Source organism: Cydia fagiglandana, chromosome 11 (assembly GCF_963556715.1).
Source record: "Cydia fagiglandana chromosome 11, ilCydFagi1.1, whole genome shotgun sequence".
Lineage (NCBI taxonomy): Eukaryota > Metazoa > Arthropoda > Insecta > Lepidoptera > Tortricidae > Cydia > Cydia fagiglandana.
Window position 1 is genome coordinate 20,454,138 of NC_085942.1, and position 16,534 is coordinate 20,470,671.

The window sequence follows — 16,534 nt, forward strand, 5'->3', positions numbered from 1 at the left end:
CTCGCACTCTAACTTGCTCCACAGAACGTCGTAGGCAACCAAATCGAAAGCTTTTGATAAGTCTAGGAAGCACGCATACACTGGCGTCTTCCTATCAGTGTAGTACTGCACAGTTTGCTTGAGACACAACACCGCGGACTCCGTGGACAAGCCAGTTTTGAAGCCAAATTGTGCGTCGTGCAACTTAACATGCTTCGTGAGTATTCTATCAAGCAAACTGTCCAGTACCTTAGCTACTATGGTCGCTAACGAGATGGGCCTATAGTTGGAGCTATCGGCTATGTCACCGGTTTTGTTTTTCACGAGAGGAACGACTATTGTTTTCGTCAAATCATTAGGTAAGTAAGCGTGCCTCATGCAAAGTGTGAAAAACATAGCCAGTACTCTCGGCAGGTGAGGTCCCGCGTGTTGCAGGTGCTCGACACTCAGACCGTCGTGACCAGGTGACTTCCCTCTAACCATGCTTTTTAATACTGCTTTTATTTCTTTGGCAGTAAAACTGGTTATCGGTTGTCGATCACGACTATCTGCATCGAGCACCCGCCCCTTCGCGCAACGCTGTGGGGGTTCGATTCTGAAAACATTTTTGAAATGGTTAGCAATAACACTCGGTTCGCTTAAACCATCAATATTCGCTGACCGACCCGGCTCAGGGTTAAGTTTTTTAGTACATTTCCAGAACTTACCAAAACTCTTGTTAACATGGTGAGTTGACAGCATATCCATCTTAATTTGCTCCTGATGGTTTTGGCACCATTTCAACTTTAGTTTAAAGTTCCTTCTGGTCTCCACCATCTTGTCGTAAAGAGGGCCTTGAGATGGCTTACCATGAAATGCCCACTCCTGGAAACTGAGCCGAGCCTGTCCATGCACTTCCTTCACATACTTATTCCAACCCACAACGCGTTTAGATTTCTTTTTGGTATTATTGTTAGGTAAATTACAACTTAGCTCCGCAGATTCGCATAACTTACAAATAATATCCTTATACATACAGTCTAAGATTAATTTATGGCCAGAGTCATTGCACAACTTATCACAACAGCCTGCCAGCTCAGCAGGAAAATCAATATTTTTCAACTTCATGTTACATAATACAGTGTATGCTTCTATTTGTGATGGCTGCCTATCGCCCCAAATTATTTTGTTTGGTGAATTATTTGTAACGGCGGACCGCGGCCTGAGTACACTAATGTTACAAGTTATTTCTACTGGGAAATGGTCTGACCAGAATACATCGTGAAGTATTTTTACGCTTGAGACTGTGGGCCATGACGACTCCGTCACCAGAATATGGTCAAGCCAACGACGACACCCATGCGCCTCACTAATAAACGTGTAGGTATCCGAGGCCGCAGTCAACTTGTCCACATCCGCACAACGCCACTGTTGTTCGCTACAAAAGTCTATTAGTTCACGATAAAATAATTCACCCGGGTGAGCGTTATAGTCCCCTAACATAAACACACTATCTATTCCACTGTTGTCTATTATCGCACTAATTTCTCCTAGGCACTGCGTAAACTCGACGAGGTTATCCACAGAGTCAGTCGGCATATATACAGAAAAAACTATGAATGAACGCTCACTTGTGGTAATCTTAATCGCGGTGAGACGCACACTATCACATTTTATAATCGACACTGATTGGAATGCATCCCTTCGCCACAGTAACGCCACACCGCCGTACGGCCTACCGCGCAGCAGTCCCGCAGAGGTGTCCATGGCAGATGTCCCCGTGTAGGTGAAATCCGGGTGTATGGTACCCAAGAAATGTAAATCGTGTGTATATAACCACGTCTCTTGAAGCGCAATAATGTCGGCCTTAATACATAAATTTCGTATGCAGTCAACTGAGCGTTTCACCGACTTACAGTTATAACTTAACAAACGGGTGATTTTAGTAGAATTATTTTTATTATTTGTACTTCCCATTTACGTTATCTCTGGTTACCTGGGTGTTGCAATTGTTTACATTTTTAAACTCGATGTAACGTCGAAAAGATATTCCCTCGGGCCACATATTGTCATCCAGAAAAGTCTGTAGTTTATGATTAGGAACAAGAATTTTATAAGCGTTATACATCTTCTCCGCTTTTACATACACCTGCTCCGCTGTGACCTTTACACGTGTTTTTGTTTGCACGTAATCTTCTATGTCGCGCGATGAGACATTCTTATCAACATTATAAACAAAAAGCGGCACCCGAATATCGGCCGCTCGGAATTTACAGTTAGGGTCTGGTTCCGCTGTACCCTGTCTACCTATGATTCTATTCCGTATTCTATATTCTTGTTTCTGCACCCATGCCTTATCCATAATAGAAGTACGTGCAAGTTTTTTCCCTTTATTATTATGACGAACAACATTTGAGTACGTCTCCTTGACCTCTGTACAAGTGTCTTTCACACCTTCCTTCGGATAACTCTTGCCGCCTGCCGAGCCTAAAGTACTCGTGTTATTGTTATTATTTTGTCGTATAGATGCGGGCGCACGGTTATCATCCGCGGTGCATCCCTGCCGCTTGACGATGGGCATCTCAGTATGAGCAAGTGAGTGCGAAGTATCACTTTCGCGCGCGGCGGAGGGAGGCGATCGTATCTCGGTATTGTGGTGTTCTGTTAGGTTTGTGTGCGCCATGTGAGACACAGTAGGCTGCATGCGCGCATCTGCTGTGTTCGAGAGGGACAGTTTGGAGCCCGTGACACAATGACTTGCATTCCCGTTATCAGCAGCTGACTCTGGGGTAGATGACCTCGAGTATATCGACGGTATATGCAACATTCCAAATGGGCCACTGTCACAGTTATAACTCTGTTCATGCACAAAACCACCTCGACGGTTTTTATTTACAAACGTATCACTCGAACGTTTCACCTTATTATGTGCATTATGACCTAAGACACTGAGATTCTTTTCGGACGACGAGTCATCGTTGGGTAGCCTCAGACTAGACGCGTCGGTTTTTGTTTGAGCCCACTGCTCTTTTGTGACATAATTTTCTTTGATATTGTCAATTTCAGACTTAAGCAGTAGCAGGTCTCGTAATAACCTTGTCACATCTACATGGTCGAAAGTTATAGGTGGTAGTTTGTTCAGATCGTGTGCCACAAACAACGGTATCTTCTCAGGATCAGTTCGTTTGAAAACTTTTAAAATGTCTTCTACATCTCGCTGTTCTTTTCCAATCATTTTCCTCACTATATTTCGTAGATCTGTTGGTACTGCTTGGAACAAGAGAGACTTAGCGCGATCAATATCTTCTTTTGAGAAAGCCGTTACACATATTCGAATCAAACTGTCACTATCCATAATATCGTGCTTATTTTGTACAAAAGATAACAACTCATTGATCACTATGTTACACTGATTACATTTAACAACTTGCGACGATAATGCCGCTATTGCCGCTAACGATTTACGAGTTCGTTTCGTCATTTTGCACTAGCTACTTATGAGCGCCGTTCGTTACCGTTAAACACGCACGTCATCGAGCGATGCGCGCGCGCAATTTAGGGCTCTCAATTTTATTTTGACTTCTACAACAGTAAAGCTACGAGGCCTTGTTTGGTATCGTTTTCGTATAAATTCGCAGTACCAAATTTAGTTATGGTATCACATTGACACCATTCCAAAGTAAAAACATATAAACTTACTTTCTTTTAAACTCCTCTTCACGCTTAAACTGCTGAACAGTTTTAATTTAAATTTAGTACACATATATTTTGAGTCCCGAGACAGGACATAATAAGTTATCTCAAAAATCATCCTTCAAAGGTGTGAAATGAGGTGTAGGGAGGAATTCAGAATTGACTTCTTGAAGTTAATACTGTTTAAGTTTAGGTTTGAAGTCATGTTTTTTTTATCATTTTTAACTAAATCAAAGATGTAGACCATCCCAAATTTAATATAAATCGGTTCAGCGGTTATTGATTTCCCGTACAAATTTCCACGCCACTTTTCACACCTTCAAAAGATGATTTTGGTTATAAGATCTATCCTATGTCCTGTTCCGGGACGCAAACTATTTCTATACCAAATTTCAACGAAATCGGTTCAGCGGTTAAGCGTCAAGAGGAGTTTTAAAAAAACCGACCAAGTGCGACTCGGACTCGCGTATTAAGGGTTCCGTACATTAAGTCCGACTCGCGCTTGACTGCACATTTCTAATAGGTTTTCCTGTCATCTATAGGTAAAGAACTATTTTGTGTATTTAGACAGACAGACATACAGACGCACGAGTGATCCTATAAGGATTCCGTTTTTTGCTTTTGAGGTACGGAACCCTAAAAAGATTTTTTTAATTTTGTGGAATGGTTTCAATGTGATACCTTAAATGGATTCAGCAACCCAGATTTATACGATACCATACACGGCCTAGCACCTTCACTGATGTAGATATATCAAGATAAAATTGAGAGGCCTAAATAAACTTTCAAGAGCGGATATCTCAAAAACTATTCAACATATCGAAAAAATTGACCGAATAAACTTGTAACAAATTAAATTAACTTTCATTTTGAATAAGTGGCCATGTCGCTAAGATGCATAGTTTCCGAGATATAATCGAAAAACCGGAAAATGGGACATTCAAAGCCCCCTCTCTTCCCCCCGCTCAAGGGCTACGGCCGGGGACTTTTGATATGTTCACCTCCTAAGTTGTCCAAACCAAGTTACAGATTCAAAAATTGTGTTCCGAGCATTTCCCTCTACAACTTTTTTGAGCATTCGTTGGCTGACCTAAGTAGCTTATTGCATTTCTTTAAAAACTTTTCTGTAAAAGGTTGACGGGTGTTGGGTGTTTATATGGTTTTGGTCGATTATTATCATTTGCATCGCCCATGATGACTTACTAGAATTACTTACGAGCACACGAGACACTAATAGTAGTTTGACAAACCTTGGTTTTCAAAAGGTATTTTATATTGACATTTGCTGTCACAAATTTGCTGTCAGATTTAGTCGCAAACCGCACGCAAAGTGCACACAAATGTGTCGACACCTTGTTACGGAAAAGTGTACACACGGCGACGAAACTTTGTTTCGAAACAATTCTAGACACATTGTGTGGACTCTGTTACGACACATCTGACATTTAGTTACCACTTTGATGATTCTGCGACTGGAATGGTTATATGGGCAGGCTGTAACTCATGAACCGTGATAGCTAGACAGTTGAAATTTTCACAGATGATGTATAATTTCTGTTGTCTCTATAAAAACAAATACTTAAAAAAATATACATAAATATGTACATTTAAATACCATACCATACAACAAAAGTTATTTATTTGCCGTTTTTTGCGTAATAGTACGGAACCCTTCGTGCGCGAGTCCGACTCGGACTTGGCCGGTTTTTTTAATTCTGTATTAGCTGTTTATTAAGCGGAATATGAGAAAAATATAAAATATAGGTACGAACGTAATGAAACGCTTATATTTATTAAAAACTTGAAGCTAAGACTTACGTTTTTAGTTATAACTATACCTACTACTTAAATATACCTACATAAAAATAGTCACTATAATTATAACGACGAAAATTGCTTACCATCAGGCGATTCATCTGCTCGTTTGCCTCCTACATAATTAAAAAACCTATTCTTTAAAAAAATGTAGATCACTCTAGATTAGTGTAGAAATTTAACCCCTCAGGGGATGAAAATAGGATTGAAAATTCTAACGACTTATTTCCAAGCAGAGGATTAAAAATTATGTAATTGTAAGCATTATAACGAAGACTTTAAACGCCATGACAACAGACTTTATTCCCTTTAATGCGAGACTCTGTAAGTAAGCCAAACAATATCCCCAAAGCCTAATTAGATCCGACTTGTCGGCGGCTCGCGGCACTGTGCTTATAAAGTTATCATAATAATTGGACATTTCGTGAATTTGTAATGAAAGTCAGAGAAGTTCAGCATCACGAGCCCATCGAGGGAAGCTGGGTTTAAGAAACTTAAATTAGGCAAAGCCACTTAGGAGTCCGGCACGCACACCTATACACTCCGATAAAAATGTAAAATTCGTAAAGGGCCAAAGCAAGCGTTTACTCTGTATTTTTCTTTTTTATTAGAATTCTCATCTTAACGCAATAGTATTAAAGTCGAAGTTGCTACAACTTGCTTTATTTTAATAGTTATTTACGATACAAGTGCGAAAAAGAGGAAATTCGAAACGAGTGGCAATAAATTAAAACACGACCGAAGGGAGTGTTTTAAATCGACACAAGTTGCGAATTACCTATTCGCACGTATATCGTACAACGTTTTACAGTACATATGGCCCTTTAAACTTTTGACATACACACGAAAAGTGCTATTTTACGCACTCGTGCGTAATATAATATGTACTGTAAATTATATTTTTGTTTTTGATCTAAAAGTTTGATACACATTTACCGTTAATTTATTAGCTACTTTTAATGAAATTAATAATAATAATAATAACCCCGCGGGGGCAGCTTGTGGCGAGCTGACGGTGAGTGGCGACACCGCGGACCCCTATTCCAGAGGGCCCTGTCATCTGGCCCTCGCCTCTGTGCTTGCCTTGATTGGCCGGCCAGAGTGGAGTCGCAAGAGCGGGACCTATGCTCCAGGTTGGAAGTGTAAAATGTCATAACGCCGGCGGCCTGCTGAACGGATCACCGGGATCTGGCTACCGCAGACTCACCTCTCGACAACCTTACAGCCGCTCCGAAGTGTTGCCCTATTGTCGCACTGTGCGTGCGGCCGTTGTAGGGCCCACTAAATGAGTAGGCGAGTCAACACCTGTCTTACACAATTTTGAGACTGATTGTCACGGCAGGTGTCCGCTAGTCTCTCCCATAGCCCATTATCCAGTCCATCCAACTTTCAAATCTATAGCCCATGACCTTAGTTTCCATCGCAGCACAAAAGTGCTGCACTCCAATAGTCTTTGCACCTGGCGGAGACCATCTCCGGATGTATCACATTGTGCGTTCGGGGATAGTATCCGCCACGTGTATCCCTTGCCTTTAGATTAAATTGTCTTAAAGGGCCTCTGCGCTGTTGGCTTCGGCCCCACGCACGCCTCCCAAAAGTCCGGGATCCCATGGTCCCGAGATGTGGAAAGGACAAACAAATTATAATAATAATAATAAAATGCTTTATTGCACACTACAAAAGAAATGGTACAAAAGTATGAACAGGTACAAATATGTAGGTAACAACAGGCGGACTTATCGCTAAACAGCGATCTCTTCCAGACAACCTTCAGATAGTGAGAAGGCGAAACAAATTCAAGTTAACGGGTGGTGCGAAAATAAAACAAATAATAAAAATAAAATAAAATACATATACTACAAATATAAGAAATAAAAATATACTACATTTATTACTATATAAACATTATATAAATAACAAATAAATATATAGATGACAAAGGAGGCTATAAAACAATAAGGAGTTAAAAAAAAATGAAAAATTTATGAAAGAGACAAATAATGATTTTTTAAGAGACTTTTAAAAATAGAGAGTGATTTAGCACGTTTGATATCAATAGGCAGAGCATTCCACAGCCGGACAGCGCGAAAACTGAAAGAGTTAATGTAAAATTTTGAAGAAGAAGGAGGGGGAACCAGTAGCAGATTTTGCGAGCAACGAATGGAGGAAAGAAATTTAAACTGAGTTTTGAGATAAAAAGGAGTATTGGGATGAAACAGCGTTACATACAGGAGGGAAAGAATATGTATGTTGCGACGGAAACGGATAGGCAACCACTTAAGCTGCGAACGAAAGCTTGATATATGATCGAATTTGCGCAACCCGAAAATAAACCTAATGCAAACATTTTGAAGTCGCTCAAGTTTGTTCAATTGCTCTTCAGTAATGTCTAAATAACAAATGTCTGCATAGTCTAAAATTGGCAGGAGGAGAGACTGAGCAAGCGCAATTTTAGTGGCGAGGGGCAAGAAGTTTCGAATTCGACGTAGGGAACCAACCGTAGCAAAGATCTTTCTGCTCACCTCACTGATCTGCGGAATCCAAGAAAGAGTTTGATCTATGATCACGCCCAGATTTTTAACATGGTTAGAAAAAGGAATAAGTACCCCATCGAATAAAACACAAGGTAAATTTTCGAAATCGACCCTTGCTATGTTTCTCGGGCTGCCAATGATAATAGCTTGAGTTTTGGACGGATTAACCTTTAAACCATAGCAAGAGCTCCATTCAGATATGCGTTCTAAGTCGGTGTTAGTGGAATTGATAAGATGGGGTAAATCGTCCAGCGGGCCTTGGGAGTAGATTTGGAGGTCGTCGGCATAGAGATGATAAGAAGATAGAAGATTTGAAGTAATGGAATTTATGAAAATAGAAAAAAGTAAAGGGGACAGCACGCCGCCCTGCGGAACGCCAGCCAGCGTACTGCGCCAAGATGAAAATAAAGAATTATCAGCTTTAACCCGTTGCCGACGACCATCCAAGTAGCTGTGAAACCACGCTACTGCTGCAGGAGAAACATTGAGAGAGCGCAATATCCCCAACAAGATGTCGAAATCAACGGTATTGAAAGCGTTGCTAAAATCTAGCAACGTCAATACCGTTAGCATTCGGTTATCCATGCCGCATCGGACATCGTCGGAAATCTTTACCAGTGCGGTGACCGTGCTGTGACCGGAACGAAACCCTGACTGGAGAGGATTTAGGAGAGAGTTTTTATTTAGAAAAGAAGTTAATTGCAACTGCACAAGACGCTCTACCGCTAAATTACCGCAATGTTCTTTTGCAAAGTTTTGCATATTCATTTCTAAAGCCTAGCTCAGACCCTTCGTGAAAAATGCTGTTGATACGAGTACATAATCGGTACGTCCCTATATATATCAAATAAAACTTACTTACTTACTCCGTTCCGTTGGGTCAGCGACCCAAAATGAGACTTGGCCTCCGACACAAGACAGCGCCTCTTTTCTCGGCCCTGCGCGACCTCTCGCCAATAATAATATCAAATAAAAAAAACATTTTCAATTTTTTTAAGATTTTTAAGAACTCTCAGCAGTCTAAACAGATTTGTTTCATATCCGAAATGTTTCCACGTTATTTCCCGCAGCACTCGTCGAATCCCTTAGGACTGCTGAAGCGGGCAGCGATGCCAAAAGGCTACGGATTCTACACTTGAAAGCAATAAAAGCAGGTTTATGTTTATAGAAGTTCAATACAAAGTGCACCAATTGCTGTAATTAGACCGGGCAACACAGGGAATAGACAAGCAGCTCGCAATGTTTTACATATATTTAATTGTTGAAAGTTTTTAATTTTTACTGAAGCGTCCAAATTCAACTGCTGAAAAAGCTGAATATAGGTAGTTCCAGAAATGGTTTTAATGTAATAGAATACTCAATGTATTCTGATATAACCTATATCTGACCTGAGATTCAGTTTATATTTTAACCGATGAAATTTTTAATATACCTATTTCTAATAACCAAATTTTTTTTTTAAACGAAATTATTACGCGGTACCATGAAAATATGCTTTAGTAATGTACGGCGTAAATGCATGACTCCGCCCTAAGTTGTTTGCATCATTCTTGTCGGACTTAAACAGATGGTCAACATGTCCATAAGTGGCAAAATAATGACTTCGGATACTGGATATGTCAATTTGGGCATCCCTCAAGGGTCGGCAACTGACAAAACGTTATATTTATTATTTATAAATGACCTGCCGTCGGCAATCATGAGTGGCTTTTCTATCCTATTCGCAAATAATACAACAGTGGTCGTCAATGGAAAAACTCACACGCATCTTGCTGACAAAATTCACGAAGCGAGTGACCAACTACAAACGTAGTTTTCATCTAACGGGCTTCTCTTGAACATTGCCAAATCGAATACGATGATTTTACACGACCGCCCAAAAAAAGGAGTGTATTGTTTCAGGACGTAAGGCTGAAGTGCCACCGTGTATTGCTGACGGACCAATGCCTGTATATGTAATGAGATGGGAACAAATTATTAGGTCTCGACTCGAATTTGCATTGGAAGTATACCATGTTGACGTGCGCTATGTAATAATAACAAATAAAAATATATTACAATCAAATGTCGCTATAGGCTAAAACAGACAATAAATAAGACAAACGAGCAGCCCGCGCGACCTATCCGCCATAACCATTAATTAGTATCACTTTACGATAAACTCGCCACTTCTTGTTTTGCCTGACTTGATAACGGTCGACAGCGCGCTATTGGGTTGCGAACATGATATATTATCAGTTAATTAGGAGCATTGTATTAGGTTTTTGTATGAAGTTACAAAAGTATTTGCGGTAAATTCGGGGGAAAGAAATTCGAGCCAATCAAGTTGGAAACCTACATAAGTGATTGGAGATGGCGTAGTTACCTAATGGAGAATGCCTACCTATTAATAAGAAAAACCTAAACTCTAAGGAAGTTGAAGCATGGGTAGGTAGGTGGCGTACCTGTTAAGAAGGAGAGCCTCCTCATGGCGGGGAAGGGGTGGTTGCCAGAGGTGTCCAGCAGGTCCAGCTGGTACACCTCCCCCCGGATGCGGTACAGCTTGCGGTGGAAGTCCTCGATGGTGGGCGTGTAGCTGTCCTCGAACTTGGTGCCGAGGAAGCGCGCCACCAGCGACGTCTTGCCCACGCGAGCTGATCTGGGAACGAGCGAGTTCAATGACAAATTGAAAAATTTACAAGAAACTGTTCAACTCAAACTTAACTCAAATATAATAAGATAATAATAAATGTAGATAAGTAACAAATAATGATGACTGAAATATTATTCATATTATATCTATACGTAAATTGATATATTTAGTGTAATGTATATATTGTTCAAAAGATCATGTTTGTACATAGGTGGAATGGAGTAGGTAATCAAGATAAATTGGATTACAAATGTTTCGACGAATTTCAACATGTGAAATGGGTATTCGATTTTCTAAGCTACGGTAGGTACTTAAGTTATGATATTACTAGCTAAAATATTCTTCAAAATGTTCTTGTTTATGTTAAAAAGCCATAACATACCTAATACTAAACTGTCTAAACTTTCATTCACGTATGCACACCTTGCTTTATAGGTCATTAAGGATTATATCGCATTCGGTAATAGCACAAACATACATAGTTGCCACATTCCACACTGTGTAGCTGTAGACAAATGGGGCACGATTCCTTAAATATCGCTCCCACTGATTGATGCATGCGAAATTAAAGTAGTGCGTGAGATGCGCGCTAATCACCAAGACGATCGTCATGTTCGTATCAAAACCAGTCCGTAAGGAACCGTAACAAGTTGTTAAGTCTGAATTGGGCTCGTAATAGTTGCCGCAAGCCGCACTGTCAGGCAGCTGAGGCTTTGCATTAAATATTTATAAGTCAGTCAGTCACAAAAATGCCGGATTTTAAACGTTAATTTATCAATAACTGTTTGAACTACGTTTATGAATTTTGTATTCTAGTCAAGCTATTTAAGGGGCTTGAATAAATGTGCCACTTTTCTTGTGCGTAGGATAAATAGAAAAAATAAATCGGTGGTAAATAAGTATATATTAATCAATTACGGAGAATGGCTTAAAGTAAATCTTTCAAACCTTTAGCTTTCAAGATATTCTCGTTAGCAGGTACTAAAGAGACAAGCTTAGCGTAGGTAGTTAGTAAATGAAAAGAAAATTAGAACTGCCACCCACCGCTCGTCATTTAAAAGGAGGTCTTGTAAATGGCAGAGAAAGAGCAGCTTATAAAAGGGAAGAAAGGTTGTCAGTAGCTATCCCACTGATTAAAAAATAATAAATTTGTACTTCTAAATAATTAGAAATTTATACGAGTCGGTGAGTACCCATTTAATTTATCTATATATCGAGATATTCTGGCAACAGACACCATCTTATATATATATACTTTTAAGAGTCTCATGAACCCTCCGCTTGCGCTGCCTCCCGGGTCTCCGCTTCAAAATGCCGCTTCCGTATAACCGAGGTTACGCTCGTATTATAACAGCGTTTCTTTTATTTTTGACATTTTTATATATTGTGACCTTTTTTGCCACTTTAATTTGTGTTATTTCTACTCAGAATCACGAGGTTTTACGATCCTAATGGGATGGGAGTTTTTTTTCAATTGTGTTACCATTTCCCCATATACTTTGTATGGCGGTAACAAAAAGGAAAGTTTGTAAAATGTATGGAAATTTTAGGACACTTTTTTTCTCCTACGAGGATGAAAAGGGCTCGCAATCCTGACTAGAAATAACACAAAAGTGGCAAAAAAGGTCACAGTATATAAAAATGTCAAAAAAAAACGCTCATAAAACAACTAGCTAAACAAGCATGGAATCTGGCATGAAAATTTAAATAAAAATACATACTGTATGTCTGTTTTTATAAGCATATTGTTTATGCTTTTAAAATTGCATACAAATGGAGCGTTTTGTTTGTAAAACGTTTACATACTCACTCTATTTCATTTTTATTACAATTCCTAGTAACGAAAACTAATACTAGCCATACCTATGTGTTACTTACTTGAATGTCCATGCCAAGTTTCATGTCATTTCAGCAAGTCGTTTTAAAATCAGGTATGATTGTATGTTGTTCGTCTGACTCTTACATTTCAAATCTTATGAATCTTGAATTATATCTACATATGTAATTAGGTAGGTAGGTAACGATACTCATTTGCATGAAATTACATAAGGAAATCTAAAAGATCTGTAATTACTGAGGATCTGTACTTTATAAAACTTAATGTAAGATAAAATGAATTGCATGCTTGCTATTATTGTAAATATTGTATTTTAATATATGCTACACCGATCTGATAAAATTGTGTTGAGACAATATGACATGTAAAATGGTACCATCTTATGTAAACATACAATTTATGGCAAATAAATAAATGAAATGATATTTCCCTAAAAGATAATTGCCTACTTTTTAATATGACTTCAAAAGAAGCAATATAAACATCTTTTTCCTATTCATTTAGAGTACTGGTGAGACCGAGATTTCTCCAAAAGTCGGGACCCAAACATTAGCGGGCAATTAAACATTTCGTCGAATTAAGGTGTTCCGTCAACAAAATTTCCCTTACCATGAATTTGCCGAGGCGGATCCAGGAGTCAGAGTGCGACAATAATATTACGATTTAATCTTAATACTAGGAAGGTAGCTGTTAGGACGACAGCGGCGGCGTGAGTCCAGGTTGCGGCCTCAAACTTAGTGGGCCTCCTTCGACATTACATATTACTCTCTGAATTACATATTTCTACTTAGACATTTTACATTGTAGCGTTTTTCCTCATAGAGAATTAGCGTTGAAGTTTTTCTGCAGTATAGCCGAGGTCGGCATTCACTTCTAGACCCCCTGAAGCTGTAAAACTCTTACGACTGTCTACTCACTCACAGTAACCAAAAGAGGAAATATCTAGGCCTTATTGGGTTTAGTCTGGATTCATCGTCTTCCTGCATTGAAAAACGACCGGCAAATGATATTTCGTAAGGTTTGCGAAACCGGGAAGGTTTACGGCCAGGTGGTCACTTCACGAGTGAGACCCAAGCGGTTTAATGCAGTTTTTAGAGAATTGCCCGCGGTAAACTCATGGTAAGGGCACTTGTGTTAGATTTGCTTAAGTATTTGTTTGGGATCCGCCGAAATTTTAGCACCGGCTGAATGTTTAGGTACAAGAAATACATGAATCTCTACAAGTTATATTAAATGTGTGTTTATATGGGCATGTGTAATACTACATGCCCGGTTAAGTTAATGGGTATTTTTTTAAATGTTAGTATTGTATCGGAGGAGATGGATAATAACCAAAGTGCTGCTTTACTTAAATGCCTACGACAGCTTACCAACGCCAGGGGTATTTCTGAAATATTTAGTTGTAAATATAATCTTTTTGAGAAAGTGTGTAGTTATTGAACTCATTTATTTACTTAAAATATATATACAGTGGTACAACTAAACGACGTAACTGGTGACTGAAGAGCTGGCGGCTACCTCGCACAACGTATCAGTATTGCGATACAGCGGGGAAATGCCGCCAGCATCCTTGGTACAATGCCTCAGGGGCCTATTTTAGATTTAAGCTAGTTATTAATTTCGTTTAGTTGTACCACTGTAGTTATTTAAGTACTTATTTTAGTTAATATATTATTCCTGAAATAGAAAATTAGAACCCATACTATCAATACTATCAACTAATCATTCATTAAAGATTCGAACCACTCGAATTCCATTCCATTAGGTAATCCGGAGAATGAATCGCAATTCGAGACAGATTAAGATAAATCAACAAGATTACGACATTCACTAGCCACATATACCTATGTACGAAACGAATATTCACAATTATCAATGCTATATTGAAATGCTCTGGTGTGTTAGAGCTACGTGATCGAATGTGAAATCGTAATACCGGTAATACATAAGTATTGCAAGCCTATTGCAAGCTATTAATGCAGGTGATTGCATGACTGCATGTACATGTAAATATTTTCAGAGTATCGCTATGATTGTTGCCGTCAGATGCAGTAAGCCGGGCCGAGGCCTGCCGCCGTGTCGAGTCCCTAAAGCCCTCATTACCAAGACAGCAAAGTCATACTTATCGGTTCAGCACTAATTGGTCATTTTGGGAATTTTGCACGCATTTTCTAAGACAGATAAATAAAGAAATGGCATTTGAAAAACCATCAGACAAGTCCTAGTCAAACTCGCCCACTGAGGGTTCCGTGCATCTTAAACGAACCTTTTTTTAATTTTTGATAATTTACAGATTTCTGATTTTTTTCTGTACTTGTAGTGTATCACACTATCGAATTGAGCCCCTGGGCGTCTCATATTGTGAATCGGAGTTGTAAATCGATGTAGTTGCAGAGTAAATCGTAGGAGTTGCAAATGTCTGACAAATATTAGTTGACGCGCCGCGGCGCCCCGCCCCTCGCCCGGGCTGGCCCGGACCGGCCCGGACCCGACCGGGGCGGGGCGGACTTTGATGCCCACCGGGTATTACGAACTCAGCCAAGTTTACTTTCAAAATGGTTACATTAAACTCTAATACAATAATAAATACTATTATCATTAAAGTAATAAATATGCAAATCGATGTTCCCGAAATAACAAACTATTGCAGGTACCTAGGAAAAGATCACAGGTATTCGACGTGCAACTAAAGTGCGCTTGGTAACTACGAGCTCTGGTCTTTTTGATATTTCAGTATGGTGCCGAAACGTGGAGCCTCAAGTACGTGGACGTGGTAAAGATTGACGCTTTTGAGAGGTAGTGTTGGCGAAGACTGCTTCGTACAGTTTTAAGAAAGCTCAACATTCCACTTCGGCTCTCCACAACGTACCATGAGCGAAACCCTTAGATTCGTCGGACATATTACGCGGTCTCCAACGCAAGATGAACATATCCACGTCTAAGATCATCGGACACTATGAAGAGATCGGCTGACGGCGGGCGGATCGTCATACGTGTACGATTACGTATACTTGTGGTGTAAATAACTCACAAAGTCCGTTTCGCTTTAAACTTCATTACGTGCAAACCAGATCATTAACTTAAGCGGCCTATTACAAACAGGCCTGTTCCAATCCCTATCTAACCCATCAATAAAACCAGTAAAATTCGACATCAGTGCCCATAACAAGTAAGTGTAAGAAGGGATCAAGGTTATAGTGGGTGGTTAAGCGGTCGGTGCGCGATGGCAATTGCCCTGTAGCGCTGAGGCTCGAGGCTCGAAATTGCCACGTTCCTGCAAGACAAATTAGTCGGCAACAACCTTAGGCTGACTAGGGTCGCCATAATAGCTCTACTATTTTAAAGGATACGTTTTAAAGTTAAAAAGAGAACTGTGTCTAATGTATTATTTTTGGAATTTGGAATTAAGGAACAGTGAATGGTAAATTGCAACTTTTGATTTGAAAAAATGAATAAACAACTACCTAAGTATAGTCAGCATCGAAATTAACGTATAAGACTCTGTGTCAAAAGTGTCAAGTATTGTCTAATCACTTAACAAAAATAGGTGAGTCTTATATGAAAAAAGACTAGACTAGGTGTTTGCTGAGACGCAGGCGACGCAGTTCACGCAGTGCACTGCACGCAGAGTAGAAAGCCTACCGCGAACCACGTTCCACGTGTTGCCTCCCAGTCACACTTTACATGTGCAACAGAGAGGCAAATGGTAGATAATATCAAAATTTTCAGTTTGTATAACAAACGTATTTAATACTAGCTGTGCCCGCGGCTTCGCCCGCGTGGAATTCGGTTTGTGTCAGTAAGCTGCTAAATATATAAAAAATAGTAAATTACATTAATATGTATTTATTTATTTAAAAAAATATAACAATTATAATTTCCTGCATGCTAATTTCTGATAAGAATTCTATCTTATTGCCCGACTCTTTTAGTATGAGAAAGTCGAAGTCGCCTAGCTTTGGACCGCGTGCAGTGCGCCACATACGTCGGGCTACGCTCGACTCTTTTAGTATGAGGGTGCCTTCGGCGCCCAACTTTGACAAGCGTACAGCGTGTCACGTACGT

The 16,534-nt window shown here is 39.7% G+C and overlaps 1 protein-coding gene across 1 annotated transcript; it reads right to left on the reverse strand.

Annotated features, from left to right (window-relative positions):
* Positions 1 to 1,905: 1,905 nt before the first annotated feature.
* Positions 1,906 to 3,463, reverse strand: LOC134668602 (uncharacterized). Its single transcript, XM_063526041.1, has one exon. It carries the CDS (start codon positions 3,191 to 3,193, stop codon positions 1,919 to 1,921), a length of 1,275 nt encoding a protein of 424 aa, XP_063382111.1. The 5' UTR covers positions 3,194 to 3,463; the 3' UTR covers positions 1,906 to 1,918.
* Positions 3,464 to 16,534: the final 13,071 nt, after the last annotated feature.

What these genes read in the sequence shown, in the direction of transcription:
- LOC134668602 (XM_063526041.1), bottom strand. Translation starts at nt 3,193, where the DNA reads ATGATTGGAAAAGAACAGCGAGATGTAGAAGACATTTTAAAAGTTTTC.